Source organism: Camponotus floridanus, unplaced genomic scaffold, assembly GCF_003227725.1.
Source record: "Camponotus floridanus strain SB8 unplaced genomic scaffold, Cflo_v7.5 scaffold89, whole genome shotgun sequence".
NCBI lineage: Eukaryota > Metazoa > Arthropoda > Insecta > Hymenoptera > Formicidae > Camponotus > Camponotus floridanus.
The window spans coordinates 593377-608337 of record NW_020229859.1 but is presented as its reverse complement, the minus strand read 5'-3'; the positions used below and the strand labels follow the sequence as shown (position 1 = coordinate 608337).

General features: G+C 29.9%; 2 protein-coding genes across 3 annotated transcripts; both read right to left on the bottom strand.

The window, feature by feature from the left end:
* Positions 1-5969: 5969 nt before the first annotated feature.
* On the bottom strand, positions 5970-9210 carry LOC105251081 (gephyrin). The gene is made up of 11 exons (XM_011257607.3): positions 9037-9210; positions 8577-8731; positions 8318-8505; positions 8043-8250; positions 7612-7890; positions 7483-7549; positions 7270-7384; positions 6910-7185; positions 6628-6767; positions 6355-6542; positions 5970-6286 (listed from the first exon to the last, which is right to left on the bottom strand). The coding sequence occupies exons 1-11, from the start codon at positions 9065-9067 to the stop codon at positions 6056-6058; spliced, it is 1878 nt and encodes a 625-aa protein (XP_011255909.1). The 5' UTR covers positions 9068-9210; the 3' UTR covers positions 5970-6055.
* A 391-nt stretch (positions 9211-9601) lies between these two features.
* Positions 9602-14452, bottom strand: LOC105251082 (CLK4-associating serine/arginine rich protein). Of its 2 annotated transcripts, XM_011257608.3 has the most exons (14): positions 14175-14451; positions 13789-13886; positions 13546-13721; positions 13254-13469; positions 12981-13156; positions 12751-12824; positions 12337-12684; positions 11828-12235; positions 11649-11753; positions 11481-11529; positions 10882-10945; positions 10709-10814; positions 10379-10627; positions 9602-10147 (listed from the first exon to the last, which is right to left on the bottom strand). In XM_011257608.3, exons 1-14 carry the CDS (start codon positions 14304-14306, stop codon positions 10129-10131), a joined length of 2220 nt encoding a protein of 739 aa, XP_011255910.1. In that variant the 5' UTR covers positions 14307-14451; the 3' UTR covers positions 9602-10128. The 2 variants fall into 2 exon arrangements, 1 of the variants encoding a protein (XP_011255910.1); XR_003123662.1 differs by lacking the exon at positions 9602-10147 and having other exon boundaries at positions 10544-10627; positions 11477-11529; positions 14175-14452.
* Between the last annotated feature and the right edge of the window lie 509 nt (positions 14453-14961).

Below are 14961 nucleotides of genomic sequence, written 5' to 3'. Positions count from 1 at the left end.
AAAATCGAAAGATTAATCTAATGATAAATTCGATAATATACGAAGAATATCGTTTCGCACTATCTTACTCGAGTGTCGTCGTGTGAATGATACCGTGGAATGTAATTAGCGCGCTATTGTATACGCTGTCAGGGCCATACATTGTATTATTGTCTGTTCAAAATATTTTACGTACTTTGATAAATATATACGCGAAATTATAAAATCGAAAGATTAATCTAATTGAAAATCATGATAATCGTTCAATTAATAATAAATTCGATAATATACGAAGAATATCGTTTCGCACCACTATCTTGCTCGAGTGTCGCCGTGTGAATGATACCAAGACCGCGGAATGTAAACATTAGCGCGCTATTGTATAGATGTGCGCCGTCAAGGCCAAACGCTGTGTTATTGTCTGTTCGAAATATTTTACGTATTTTGACAAATATATACACGAAATATTTTAAAGTATAGAAATTTAGATTTTAAATGATATAAATTAATTATATAGTTATTTGTTGAAGGATCACTTTCATTATGTAAATATATATTTATATTTACGATTCGATCGTTTTACTGCACGATCTCAATCTGAATTACATTTAAATAATCGAAAAATAGATAAAGAGTCACGAATGATTAATATTTGATTTAGTAAGGGGCAACAGGGGCTGAAATCCAAGGGCCTCCACTACAGGGGGCCTCCACAACACAATTTTTTGGGTAAAATTTCCTATCGAATGGTATACAACACTTACAAGGTCTATGTACATTGCTCGACCTTGTTATTTCACAATAAATTATTTAAACAACGTAAAAATTTCTATTTGATTTTGATTTAAAAATGGTTTCTCCACCTCTTCATTGCCCTAGGGCCTCCCCACCTTTAAATCGGCCCTGAAAATATGTATAACTTAATTTCGAGATACATTATGGATAAAATAAATTTCGAATTACATCTTGATTGCAATTTAAAAATGCATTTGTATAAATAAAATATACAATTGTGTAGTTGATATAATCTGAAAAAGTGATGAATGATTTAAAATATGTATCGTTCAAACTGCGTACAGCTCGAAAATCGCATTTATAATTTACAAAACTATTAATTGATATGACCGATCTTAATTTCATTTTAGCAATTCTTCCCCAAATACTAGCAATTATTTCTGTAATTTAAAATTATCCCTTCAGTTGGTACAATTTTGAATATTCAACGATATTCAACAATAAATTTCTAACTCAACAATTATTACAATACTGGCACTGAAACATAAAAACGCAACATCTAAATCACATTTGCATTAAACATAGACATTTTATTTGTTAAAATATCGTGCGGATGCAGATGCAAGAAATGGCATTAAAACGATGGACCACCGAGGAATACAAAAGTGTCGGCGTTAAATCTTATTCAGTAGTTTTTGGAAGAGAAGAAGAAAAGAGAGAGAGAAAGAGAAAGAATTATCGTGAGAAAAAAGCACGAATAAAAAGATAGGTGTTACTTCGATAAAGTTCGCGCTCGGTAATAACGAAGTATATGTCGCGCGAACTTCTCGAACAGCTCTGTGACAGTTTCAATTTAAAGCGACCGTATTTCCGATAGTGATAAATCGACCGCACCCAGAGACGAGGTGAAACCGTTATCGGTTCGTAAAATTAAGGACGAGAGAATACGAAAGTCGCGTGATTAGCCGACCCCGGATTAATCGTCGAAACAGAGAAATCGAACGCAACGCACACGCGAATAAATGTCGGATTTATGTGCGTAATTGCGGCACCTCTCGACGATGTTAGCACCTCTCCGATACTCCGATACTCTTGTACATACACGTGCGAGCATTATTATCTGCCGTTCGCATATGCATATGCGTATATATACGCGTATATATGTATTCTCACGTTACTCTCGTACACATGTATATAATGAGAGAACGCAAATCAAATAGTACGCATATATTGCGTGCGATCATATATGCGGATAAATATATTGTACTTGGCACTTTAAAGAGGAAATCAGACATAGCATAGAGAGATCCGTAATCTAGAAAGTTATATCCACTTGCACGATTTTATAATATTATATAAGATTGTGAAGAGATATATTCTAGCTCTATCATTTGCAATTTGCTCGTTTCAATATTCGACAAATAGTTCTCGATAATGCTTGATGATATCTACGTTTCGAAATATCCATTCGTGTGTTTGCGCGAAAATGACTTATATAAGTGATAGAATAACATTTTTTACGAGAATTTTATGCGTTATTGAGAATTATTTATTTTTATTTCGCATTATTTTCTAGATAACTGCATAAATAATATCGGGAAAATATACTTAGAATACTTGAATAGTATTGATGCAATATTTTTAGTTATCTTATTAAAAAAATGTATCTTTATTATATATTTTAAGGCAAACTGTTACGCAAACGCATTGTGTCATATATTAGCATAATCTCGCATAAGGTACCCGCATCTCTCTCTCCTTCATAACACGCGTTATAGCATGTATCGATCCGATATCGACATTAGCAAATGCACCAATGCACTTTAATAGTTAACATCTCGCATTATGATTTACGTCCATAACATCATCCGCATTATAAGCTATGAATCTTCAAGTTCCCAGTTATATATATTTTCTCTCTCTCTCTCTCTCTCTCTCTCTCTCTCTCTCTCTCTCTCTCTCTCTTCGTTCTTTTACCATATAGTCCTTTTTTCCAAGGCAATAATAAATTTCGAAACTTTCGAGAGGATTTTGATACAGAAGATTTCAAGTATCGATTTAATATGCCTGTTTTAAATGGATTCGCGATCGATCTTTATACACATATGTATATGCACATACGTACTCATATATATGTATGTGCAATTATCCGTAAAGCGAACATGTTACACTAAATCCTTCTCTCACAAGATTATCTATGTTCTTCGGAGACTTCTGGATTGCTGAATAATTTCAATTACCGCGCAAGCCTCGAACATATATGCTAATGAGACAGACGGCAACCGAGAATTTCATTTGATTAAAGAGAATTTCATTTGAATAAGGCAATTATTAAGAGATTCTAGTAGCAAAGAAATTTTTAAAATAAAGTGCATTTTATTGTGTCGCTCTTCAAATCAGATAATTTCAAAGAAATTGAAAAGATATATTGCAATTCGCGTAAAAAAACGTAGAATTTTTAAAATTTCTTATCCTCCTATGTATGTATGTATAATGATGTATTAAGTGTTTATTTTATATTTACACTTGTATTGATATCAAAGGATGAAAATAATATTTTATTGTCGGAAATATTTACAACATTAAATTGAAAGCTCTGCTTATTGTTAGCAAAAATTTAAATCCTACTTAATGAAGATTTGATTACTCTTTCTTAGTGGAAATTAAAAATTTCTTATCCTATTTAACAGAAATCCAAACTTTGTTTAGCGAAGATTCAAAAGAATGTCTGAACTTCATTAAATACCCCAATTTTTCTTGATATTGGAATAATTATAATTTCAAAGATTGAAACATATTTCTTTAGATAAAATATTAAAATTTATTTTAATACTTTAATAATTTTCAGTAGAAAGTGTTCAATGAAATAAATTCTACACATAATATAAAGATCTGCAATAAAAAATTAGATTATTTTATTCTTTTTGAATCAAAAGTATCAAATTTATTAATCAATATCTAACGATATTTTGTTGAAATATTTATAATAATTAAGTAAAAGAATTTTAAAAAGCATATGATTTTTGTATGTTTAATTATTTTAACTGTATACATATACAATATTTTTCTTCCTTTAGTATTACAAATAGCACTTCAAATAGCATTCTTTCCACGTTCTTGGGCGTGATCATTGGCTCGATCTATAACCAACAAAGTTACTATTCTTCACAAGACGAGAGCTGAATTGTGAATTACAAAGTATTATGCAAGCTGGTGAAAGCTCTGTCTAAGAGATCTCTAGGTAACATTTTAATAAAAAAAATTAAAAATATCTTTTATATATACTTATATTATTATATATTACTATAATTATATTTATATTATTATATTAATTTTAATATATATAATCATTTATTATAAAATGCATAATGTTAATGTTTTTAGTAATATTTTTATATATTCTAAATATATATTGTGTTATATAACGTATATGTGTTGTAAACTATTTATTGGGAAAGATTTGGAATATTTGGAAATTATGGCAATATTTCTTGAATAATATTTTAGCAGCATTTTATATTTTACTAGCATAATATTTGTATAATGAATGTATTACATACATAATGAATGTATTTAATTCTATAAAAAATCGACCTATAAATATCGACCTATCTCTCTCTTATTGATCTATTTATAAAATTATGTTGATATTATATTATATTATAGCGATGTTTAAAATAGAAGATATTTTATGTTATACACATAATATACATATATGTCAAAGAATATATATATATACAAATGTAAAATAATTCAAATATGTTTAATGAGGTTCATTGCTCATTAACAATACTACTTTGTGACACGTTTTGTTATTTTCAATTAGAATCAGATAATATGCGGTAAAGTCTCGAAATACAACATTCCTCAATTGCTTTCTTAAGAAATCTACTAATATTACAAATATATAAATATAAGATTGATTTCAGAACTTTAATTTTTATAATTATGTGTAATCATCATTCTTGTATTTTATTTGTTTCGATCTTCCTCTTTCTATTTTTTTCTTATTATAAGTTTGAATATATTTCAATAGTATAATTGAATACATTTAGGAAATGTTTTAGAAATCCACACATGGGATATAAAGGTATAATATTAAGGTTTGAGAGGCTATTTTGAATGATGCGAAAAGTCATTTTCGCATGAAATAAACCGTTATTTTCTTTATTTCAACTTTTAGATAGATTGTTATGAGATTCGCTTTTTTGTATAATAAATCAATCAAATTAAATAAATTAAAATAAACAAAGTCATAAACAGAAAAATTTACATATATCTCTAAGAGAATTTTTCCATCCAAAAATTATTACCATAATCCATGTGCCGGAATTGCTTGCACGTAGAATTAAAATTCACAATGTCCTTTATGTTGATAATCTGATATTTTAAAATTACCGCAATTATCTCTTTAGGTAAATTCATTATTGTAATCATTTCGGAAAAAATATAGCGAAGCACAAAAAATTTAAAGTTTCAATTAGAATTAACGAATTTAACGTTCTATTATATTTTTGTTTATAAGTAAACGAAGTTTACTATACTAATTAAAGTCAACTGAGCGTTTCCTCTGTTTTCTTATATATTATAATTATATATATTTTCTTATATAATTACATTCGGCGAACTTGACAACATTAGTATAGTTAACTTCTATTAATATTCTTTTAGCATTTGACATAAAATATAATCATAATCTGCCTACTCATTTATTATTTTTTCTTATTTTTTATTTATTCATATCACAATTTATTCACATCACATTGTATAAATTATCTCATTTTTAAAGGATTGATGAATTGTTTCAAAACTTTTTCCTATTAAACATGGCTAATCAAATTATTTAAAGTTAAAAATATTTTAAAGACTTACAAAAAATCTACTTGTTTATCAAAAATATAATACAAAATTCTTTAGAATATTTTTTGAATCTTTTTCTTTATATTGATAAGATATATTTTAATACTTTGTCTAAATTTATAAATAGATATGGTATATGAATGTAATAGAGAAAATATATTAAAGAACGCCATGATTTAAACAAATTAAACAAAGGTATAATATAAGTTAAAAATATCGTATTAATGAATTCAACACATTAGAAGGAGGCATAAAAGTAAATCGAGAGAGATAGCAACATATTTCTTTCAATATCTATAACAAAAAGTTTATTTTGAGAACTAAGAAAAAGAGAGAAAGAGAAAGATATATATATGAAAAGAGAGAAAGAAAATTCTACAGGAGATAGCTAAAAAATTTATTCATATAATAGTAAGAAATATGAAATTAGATATATTATCCCAATCGTTCCCAAAAGTTTTGCTCGCGATTTTAATAGATATTACTTAAAACCGATAAGCATCGCTGGTAGAATACTATTCTTATCTAGCTTTTGTATCTTCGTTGTCCGTCCTGGTAGCATTAAAAGCGCGTTAGCGCCTTTACAGCTAAGTAGCTTACTGCTAATTTGATCCCCCGTACTATAGGCCAACGGGTATATTTCATTATCACTCCATTTCAAAATCACTCTTACGTACTCAGGGCGCGGATCCAAATTATATGTTGACATTAACTGGAAGATATGTATAACAATAGTGCAAGCATTTCCACGTTTTGAGATATAAAAATAATCTTACAAACCATAGCTTGTACTATGATGGGTTCGGAAAAATCACCGCGCATCTCGTTTAGAAGGGGTAAAAGAAATAAATGTGCGGTAACAATAGCAGATACTGGATTTCCTGGTAAACAGAGAAAATATTTCTTTCTGCTATGATACATACATGTTGCAAACGTCGTTGGTTTTCCTGGTTTCATATTTACTCGACCTAAGAGAAAAAGTTCTTCATGTATTCTTCCTGAGAAAACTTTAAATATTTAATATTGATAAGTAAAAAAAGTTAAGGTATATACCAAAATGTATAGTAGCTTTGAAATATCTCTCTAAAATAGGTTTCAACATATCTCTATCGCCCATAGACACAGAACCTGTTGTCACAAGTATATCTACTTTTTCTATAGCTTCCATAATTTTGTGCACCATAGTAGACTCACTACAAAATAATAATTATATTAGTGTAATGTATTAATTTATAATCATATTAATAAATTAATATCATTTAAACAAAATTATAATAAATTAAATATATTAATAACAACATGTGCAAAAGACATAATAAATTTCGATTTATTTACTCATCAATTGCAATTCCAAAATCCAAGGGATAGTAACCATTTTCTTTTAATAGTGTAATTAGAGTTATTCTATTACTATCATAGACATGTCCTGGTTTTAAAAATTCTCCAGCTTCTTGTAACTCATCTCCAGTAGACAATACACCTACAGATGGAAGTTTATTAACTGTAACTTGTTTGCAGCCACAAGCTGCCAGAAGTCCCATCTCTATTGAACTAATACTTGTGTGTGATTTTAAAACTAAGCTTCCTTTTTTTATATCACAACCAATGGGTCTGCAACAATACATAGGAGGAAATAAATAAATATATGGTTTAAAATTTACATAAAAAAAAATATGTGAATAATGAGTTTTATACCTGATATCTTGTCCTTCTACTGGTTGAGTCATTATTTCAATCTCTTCTTCTTCCATTTTATCAGAACTCTTTGATATTAACTTGGTATCTTCAACTTGTACAACCGCTGTTGCTCCTGCAATTAGAAATAAAAATAATAGTGAATTCCTTATGATGAATAAATCAATATAATGTATAATTTGCAGTATAATTATTAACAATAAAATCGCTTACCATCAGGAACGGGTGCTCCAGTATTCACACGTACACAAGTGCCAGGTTGAAAGGAAACCAATGTGGGCTGAAACAGTTGTTTTTTGTAGTTCTAACTTATTACATTGCATATTTATTATTGCAACTTACTGTAGTCCCTGCTTTTACACCACACAATACTTTTCTGCTACCTTTTCCATCGCTTGCTAGTACTGCATATCCATCTTTAATAGAAGCTCTAAATGGTGGTAAATCATAATTGGAATTTATATCTTCAGATAATATTCTGCCATAGGCATCATTTGCATTTATAATTTCAACTTCTCTTTCTTTTTCGATACTTCTACGAATCATTTCTGCTGCTTCTTTTACAGAAATCATAGGAAATGGGGATTCTCTAAGACGTGTTGCTACATTTTCGAAATTTATCTGGAATAAATTAATTATATATGCACAACCTCTTACAAACGTACACATACATTATTTTCTTTAGAAAAAAAAAATATATATATGTATATATATATATATATATATATATATATATATATATATAACAGTTATTATTTATAAAAGTGTCTTACTGGACTTGTGCAAGATTTGTTATGTAAACAAGATGTAATATTATGTTGCACAATGTTATGAGTATCTTTAATTTTTGTTTTATTATCTAAAATCAAATCTACTGCATGTGGTATCGCATGTGCAATTGCAGTTAAGCATTCTGTTGCAGCTTTTGTTGAGCCAGGCAAATTAATGATCAGTGTTTTATTTCGTATTCCACATACAGCTCTGAAAATATATTAAAAATATAAAGGTTACATAACTTTAAACATTATAGAATATAAAAAAACATTACCGAGAAAGCATAGCCATTGGTGTTACTTTTAGACTTGATATGAGCATTGCTAGAGATATTCCAGGTGCTTCTTTATGTATAATTTTTTTAGTAGCCTCAGGTGTAACATCTCTGTTAGAAAATCCAGTGCCACCAGTAGTGAGAATAACATCAGTTTTATTTCCATCGCTCCAATCAATTAAATGTTTCTGCATTGCGCAAATATAATAAATTAAAATATCAATGTACTATACAAGATAATATATGCTTACGTAGTTACCATTATTAAATCCTCTTCATCTTTCACAATTGCGGTGCAAGATACTTCTCCTTTAAGTATGTTTCCTATTGAGTTTTCATTTTTATTATTGATAAGTTTTTTCAAAGTAGGGCCACTTTCGTCTTCTTTCTCACCACTTGCACAAGTATCGCTTACTAAATAATTACATATATACATATATAATAAATATATTAACAACTTGCATCGACATTTACAAATAATAATTAGATCATTCTATAAAATGAGAAATAGTCATTTATTTCCATTAGATTACTAATAGTTAAGAATAATGAATATAAAAGTGCATCATATGTAACCTTAAATATATAATTTAAAATATTTTACAATCATCCATTAAAATTGATTTTATTAATGTATGTATTTTAATGTAAAGTGTACACACACATATATATATACATACATATGTGTGTGTGTGTGTGTGTGTGTGTATAATACATACCAGTTAAAATTGCATATTTTATTAGCACCATTTTTAACAATTTTAATAATTCTTTAATGAATTTTACTTTGAGCTTCAAGTAACTTTGATAACCAATCTCTCATCTAAAAAAGTCAGTGATAGCCATTGATGCAATGATATGTATACATATATATATGCACACAAGATAAAACGATTACAAATTTATGAAGATAAGGAAACGTGTATATGTATACTATATTATTATGAACACATACATACACACATATCTTATATACATATAACAGTATGTCATTTATGCTGTTTCATGGAGTGTGACCATCATATGATAAAGTGAAGTACGTGATACATCTCCAGTAATTCACTTTCGTGTGTAAAAAATCATACTATTAATTATTTTTTTCTTGCAAATGTAAAAACAGATCTTCCAGTCTCTCTACATTATACACACTGAAGTAAAATCTTTAATAAATTTATTAATAAGTAGGAAACACTTTTGTGTGACTTATGTTAAAATAACATAGAACTATTAATAAGTAGTAAACACTAATGTAAATGGTAGCGTACAAAATAATTACTATTTGTCTCCTACTGAGCAATGGGTCTTTATTGTGTTAAATAGTTATCTAACAATAATGTACCTATAATAAGATAGCAAAGTGCATTTGATTCTGAAATATGATTGTATCACATTTCCAATAAATGATTCTTGTTGATCTTGTTGATCCGTCTGTTTTTGCTCTGTTCAACATTAATTACTTTTATATAGCTTTTACTAGCAAACAACGTAAGAAATGCTTACATTATTTTTACAGTAGTACTTCTACTTCTTATATATTTGCAAATATGCATAAATTATGTATAAATATTTTTTATATCAGTTACTTTTATATATATTGTAAAGCAGATAAGATCAAACTAATTTATTTATGACGTACGTTTTAGAACAATTACATGCTTACATGATACTTATTTCATATATCTTTCCTTCAAAACATGAATTTTTAAGCAATTAACAATGACTCAAGGAAGGAATGCAGTTGTATAGGAAATATTCATAATGTTTCAACTTATTTGGATGGAAGATTAACTGTATTCTGTTGTCTCCTGAAGTCAGTAGTCGACTAGGCCTCTGGAATAATGCAAAATAGGAATAATTAACAGCATATAAATTTATTTTATGTACTCAAATGCAATTGCACCGATAATTATTTAAATAAACATTAATCGTCGTTTAAGAAATGTTAAACATTGATTGATGAAATAATTTTCTTTCTGTATTATGTGATTAGTATATGCAGCATTTGCATACTCTCGATGCAATTCAACTTTAATAAATAAATCAAGCGAGGAGACATTTTACCGACTGCTCCTCGGACTCAACGAACGAAGTGGTGAATCTCTGTATTTTCTACGCGATTCAGTTCGGCTCCGATCGCGATCATCGCGTCGATCTCTCTCTCTATCCCGCTCGCGTTCACGATCGCCGTCCATATCACGCCTCTCACGACGCACATGATGCCTTGGACTACGGTTCGGGCTCGGTGTACGAGATATAGAAGAGCGCGTGTCAGAACTATGGCCTTCATAACGATGCCTTCGTTCTCTCTGCCTGTGAGAAGTAAAAATCAATATTATTATCAATATTATTATTCAAATGGATGTATCTGCACGTCAACAAAAAATTATTTACTTTCTACGAAGTTTCAAAGACATTTCTCGTATCTCATCTTCTCGATCCTGTCTTTGTTGCTCCATCTTCTCGATTCTCAACTGTTCTGCCTTTTTGTCTGCCTTATCTGAAGAGATACATCTTTAATTTCCTTTTTATAATACAAGATATTTTTTTATTGCACATCAACTAACATTGCCTGTTTAATAAGGCCTGCATCTTCTTTTTAAGCCGCTCCTGAGGTGTGATTTTCAATGACTGAAAGATTTAAACTCTTAAAGGTTTATAATTAAATAGCGGATATTTGGCATAATTTAAAATTCTAGCCCACTATATATATTTAAATCAATATGTATGTACTGATAATATATAAATATGTTATGTTATTAATTACAAAACATAACTGAATATACATACAAAAAATTTATATCCTCTATTGAATGATTAATAAAACGCAGCTCTAAGCAAAATAATTAAAAAAAATAATGATAGCAATGTGATAACAGTATAATTGAATTTAAATCCGTTGGGTGATATGTATTTTGTGCATATCATGAAAATGTCAATTTCTTTGTGACTCTAACAAAATATGTTCTAAAATATATTAAAAATAAAATATCAAATAAAAATATAAAATATACAACGTTGACACGTCAATTATGTAATACAACAACGAAAACGAGAAGCGCTTTATAGGCTCCTCGTTTGGATGGTACTTATTTAGAGACAAGTATGTTTTGTCTTTATTCTCTGCGCGTTAAGTGACTAAGAAAGCGTTATGGTTCTTACTGACTTTGTGTCCGACACCAGAATTTGTACTTAACCCTGCTTTTGGCTTGTTCCTGAAAAAGATTTAAAATATTCATATACTGACCTAAATATATGACAATTCATATATATTCATTCAAATAATTTTAAATAATTTTAAATATATCAAATCGAGATCGCGTTTGTTGCTTACATGCTTGTGTTAATCGGTGTTTTCGGTGTTGTTGAATTGGATTTTTCTTCATTATCAGATAGCTCTAGTTCGAGGCTTGATGATTTTCCGCGTCGACCATAATACCTATATATAAAAAAAAAATAAGCTTTGTATAAAGTTTATATTAATGTTCGACAAAATCTGCATAACATTTTTACCTTGGCAGTGTTGGTATCTTATTATCGTCGCTGCGCGATCGTTTACAACTAGACTGACTCCTTGACCTTGACCTAGATCTCGATGGAGATTTTGATCTGGAACGAGATTTGGATCTCGATTTTGACGGCGAATAGCGTTTCTTTCGATAGCTGTCCCTTGAACGGCTCCTGTTGCGTGATTTAGATCTGGATCTCGATTTGGACACACTGCTCGAGGATGAGCTCCTCGACTTCTTCAAACGCGAACGAGATCTGGACCTAGTCTTCGATCGAGAAATTGAACGCGATCGAGATCTACTGATACTTTTGCAGCGCGAGCGTGACTTGCTTCGCGTTCGTGATCGTCTAGAATGACTTCTTGTTCGTGATCTTGTGTACTTTCGAGCTCTTGAACGCGTGCCTCTAGATCTAAAATAAAAGAATGAATATTGAAAACATATAACAGATTATAAAACATTTATTTAATTTTTTTCCATATGTTAATTTTCTTTTTCTCTTGCAACACTTACCTAGAACTTATTCGGGATCTACTTCGCTTTTTATCATGTGTTCTATAAGATTTAATCCTACTAATGGAGCGTGAACAACTTCTTGATCTAGATTTGGATATTTTCCTATTAATGGATCTCTCGTTAAAAGCAGGACTATCCGATCTTCGTCGTCTGAGATATGAATAATTGACTTTTCTCGAATTCGACGAAGACACATGTGATGTGCTACCATGAGTTTCTTCTTCCCCACCAAAGCTCGTGATATAAGTAATCTGTCCGGTATTTACAGGCGATGCGGATCGCGATCGCGACTTGGAAGAGGATTTTCTATAAGGATTGTACTCTGGACTCTCTCTAGCTGCATAACTAAAGAAAAAAACGATATAATATAATAATGTAAAATCTATTCGAGGAAATATAACAAATTATTACCTAGGAGGACTCATAACACGACCTATCATTTTTTTTTCTCTAAACGCACGCCGTTCTCTACGTGATCGTCGACCCTATTTAAAATAAAAATAGATATGCATCACAATAAAGTTTTTTTATATATCAGAATAATATTTTAAATATTAATTATATTTTTTATATATTATTATATTACTATAATACTTGAATTAATATAATCATTTAATGTAATCATTAATATAATCATTTACCGAATACATAGCTTTTTCCTCTTCCTGCTTTCGAGCTTGTCGCAAGGTTTCAGCTTCTTCAAAGTCTTGTGTTAAAAAGCTAAAATAATCAGCACCTAAAAGTCCATATTTTTGAGCTACCAGATTCATTTCATGTGCCTGAGATGGTTCTATCTGAGATACGTCCACACATATATCTAATAAAAAATAATGTTATATTAAAAAAAAATTATTCCTTTCTTCTAATATTGATTGTAAGTACATTAAATATTGTGTAAAATAAAATAATTGTACCTAAATCTATATCGCTATCTTCGTCATCTCCCTTTTCCTCTGATATTACTGGATCTCCCGATTTTACTGGCTCGGGTATCGGTTCTTCTGTTTCATAATTATACCCGATTGCAGCATTATTGGCAGATTTTTTCTTATCCTTTGCAGCATCCACTTTTGTGGATGAACCAAATTGTTCTTCCACATGTATCTGATGAAGAAACTTTTCTTCAGTCACTAAACAGAAAGATATTTAGATAAAAACATGAAAAAAATTATCAAGCAATTTTGCAAAGGAAGACAAACAACGTACCACCCAGAAATTCATTTTGTACAATTATACGATAGCGTTCATAATTGATATGTCTATCTTCACTTGTCAGAGCAATATCAACATCAATAGTATCCGGTGCCTCTGGTATCCAATCTAGGTGTGCTCGTACATCGAAACGATCTATGAGATTGTCATCATTGTTCTGCCATGGCATCCTACCAATAAAATGAACTTTTCTCATTTAAATCTATTATACTAGTGCTTGATTATTGCAACACTCACATGTTTGCGGGACTAGCACCTGCGGCAGCTATTGCCGGATCCAAATATATCTTGCATGGTCTGCCGTGTAGTTGGAGAAATTGCGTAGGATCAGACTTCTAAACGAAGCATAAAAGTATTCAATTACAATACAGTAATTCTGAGCCTTCCAATAGCTTTCCTTGTTAATTCAATTTTACAACATAAAAAAACAAAAGTAAGGAAATCCAGGACGTGTAAAAAAAAAATTTTGACAGACTCTTATTATATTAAAAATTAATATATATAAAGTGGAGAGATATTTTCGGAGAAATAACTTAATACGCTGATTTTTTTTTTTTTTTACTATGTAAATTATATAAGGCAACTTGTTAGACGCGGAAAGTGTACATCTTTCGCGATCTTACAATTTTCTCATAGTAGTCCCGTCTACGTTCCGCTCTACGACGATAATCGACCAGCATGCCACGAATCTTCTTTTCCTGCTTGCGTGCCTCATGCCACATTCTGCCGCCGGTCTTCTTCACGGAGAAGCTCATTTTCACCAGGAGGATTAATTTCGCGCGGCTAGCTTGACGTGGATGCCATTCGATCGCCTGTGCTCGCCAAAAAATTGAAGCACTAATAATTGACACGCTTTCTTATCCCACGAGATGGACATATTGCCCTCCAGAAGACTAGTGACCTCTCTCGACGTCGACTGGAACCGTTGCATTTGTACCCTCAGACCACTGGCGGATTATTTTGAAAATGTGGCGATCAATATTAAATTATTTCGTTATACATATATATAATTTAATTTACAAATTTATTATATATATATTATTATGCGTAATAATAAGATTACAGCAATTTGATATTTATTATTCTTATATATTCTTGTAATTATCTAAGTAATTATCTAAGAAAATAGCTAGAAAATCACTAGATAAAGTTACATCAATATAAATGAAGATTTCTTTACCTTTTACTTCAGGTTGGATCATCAAAGTGCACATAATCTCTCTCATCATTATTTGAAATAAGAGAAGAGCATGTATTTCATGCTTTTCAAATTCTTCTTCGAGATAACATTCAACGAGTTTAATTACATTGTAAACACATATTGAATATATTTCAAAATACCCACTTTTATATATCAATATTTTTAATTGCGAGCAACAAATATTTGTGGATCGAGTATGAAATATCAGC

Coding starts and splice junctions, on each gene's coding strand:
- LOC105251081 (XM_011257607.3), bottom strand. CDS start 9,067: ATGGTGCTAATAAAATATGCAATTTTAACTG. Junction 7,891..8,042: donor ACAAATCTTGCACAAGTCCA/GTAAGACACTTT, acceptor AATTTATTCCAG/ATAAATTTCGAAAATGTAGC. Junction 6,287..6,354: donor CCATCATAGTACAAGCTATG/GTTTGTAAGATT, acceptor CATATCTTCCAG/TTAATGTCAACATATAATTT.
- LOC105251082 (XM_011257608.3), bottom strand. CDS start 14,306: ATGAGCTTCTCCGTGAAGAAGACCGGCGGCAGAATGTGGCATGAGGCA. Junction 12,236..12,336: donor AGATCCCGAATAAGTTCTAG/GTAAGTGTTGCA, acceptor CTTTTATTTTAG/ATCTAGAGGCACGCGTTCAA. Junction 10,628..10,708: donor TCTTTGAAACTTCGTAGAAA/GTAAATAATTTT, acceptor TACTTCTCACAG/GCAGAGAGAACGAAGGCATC.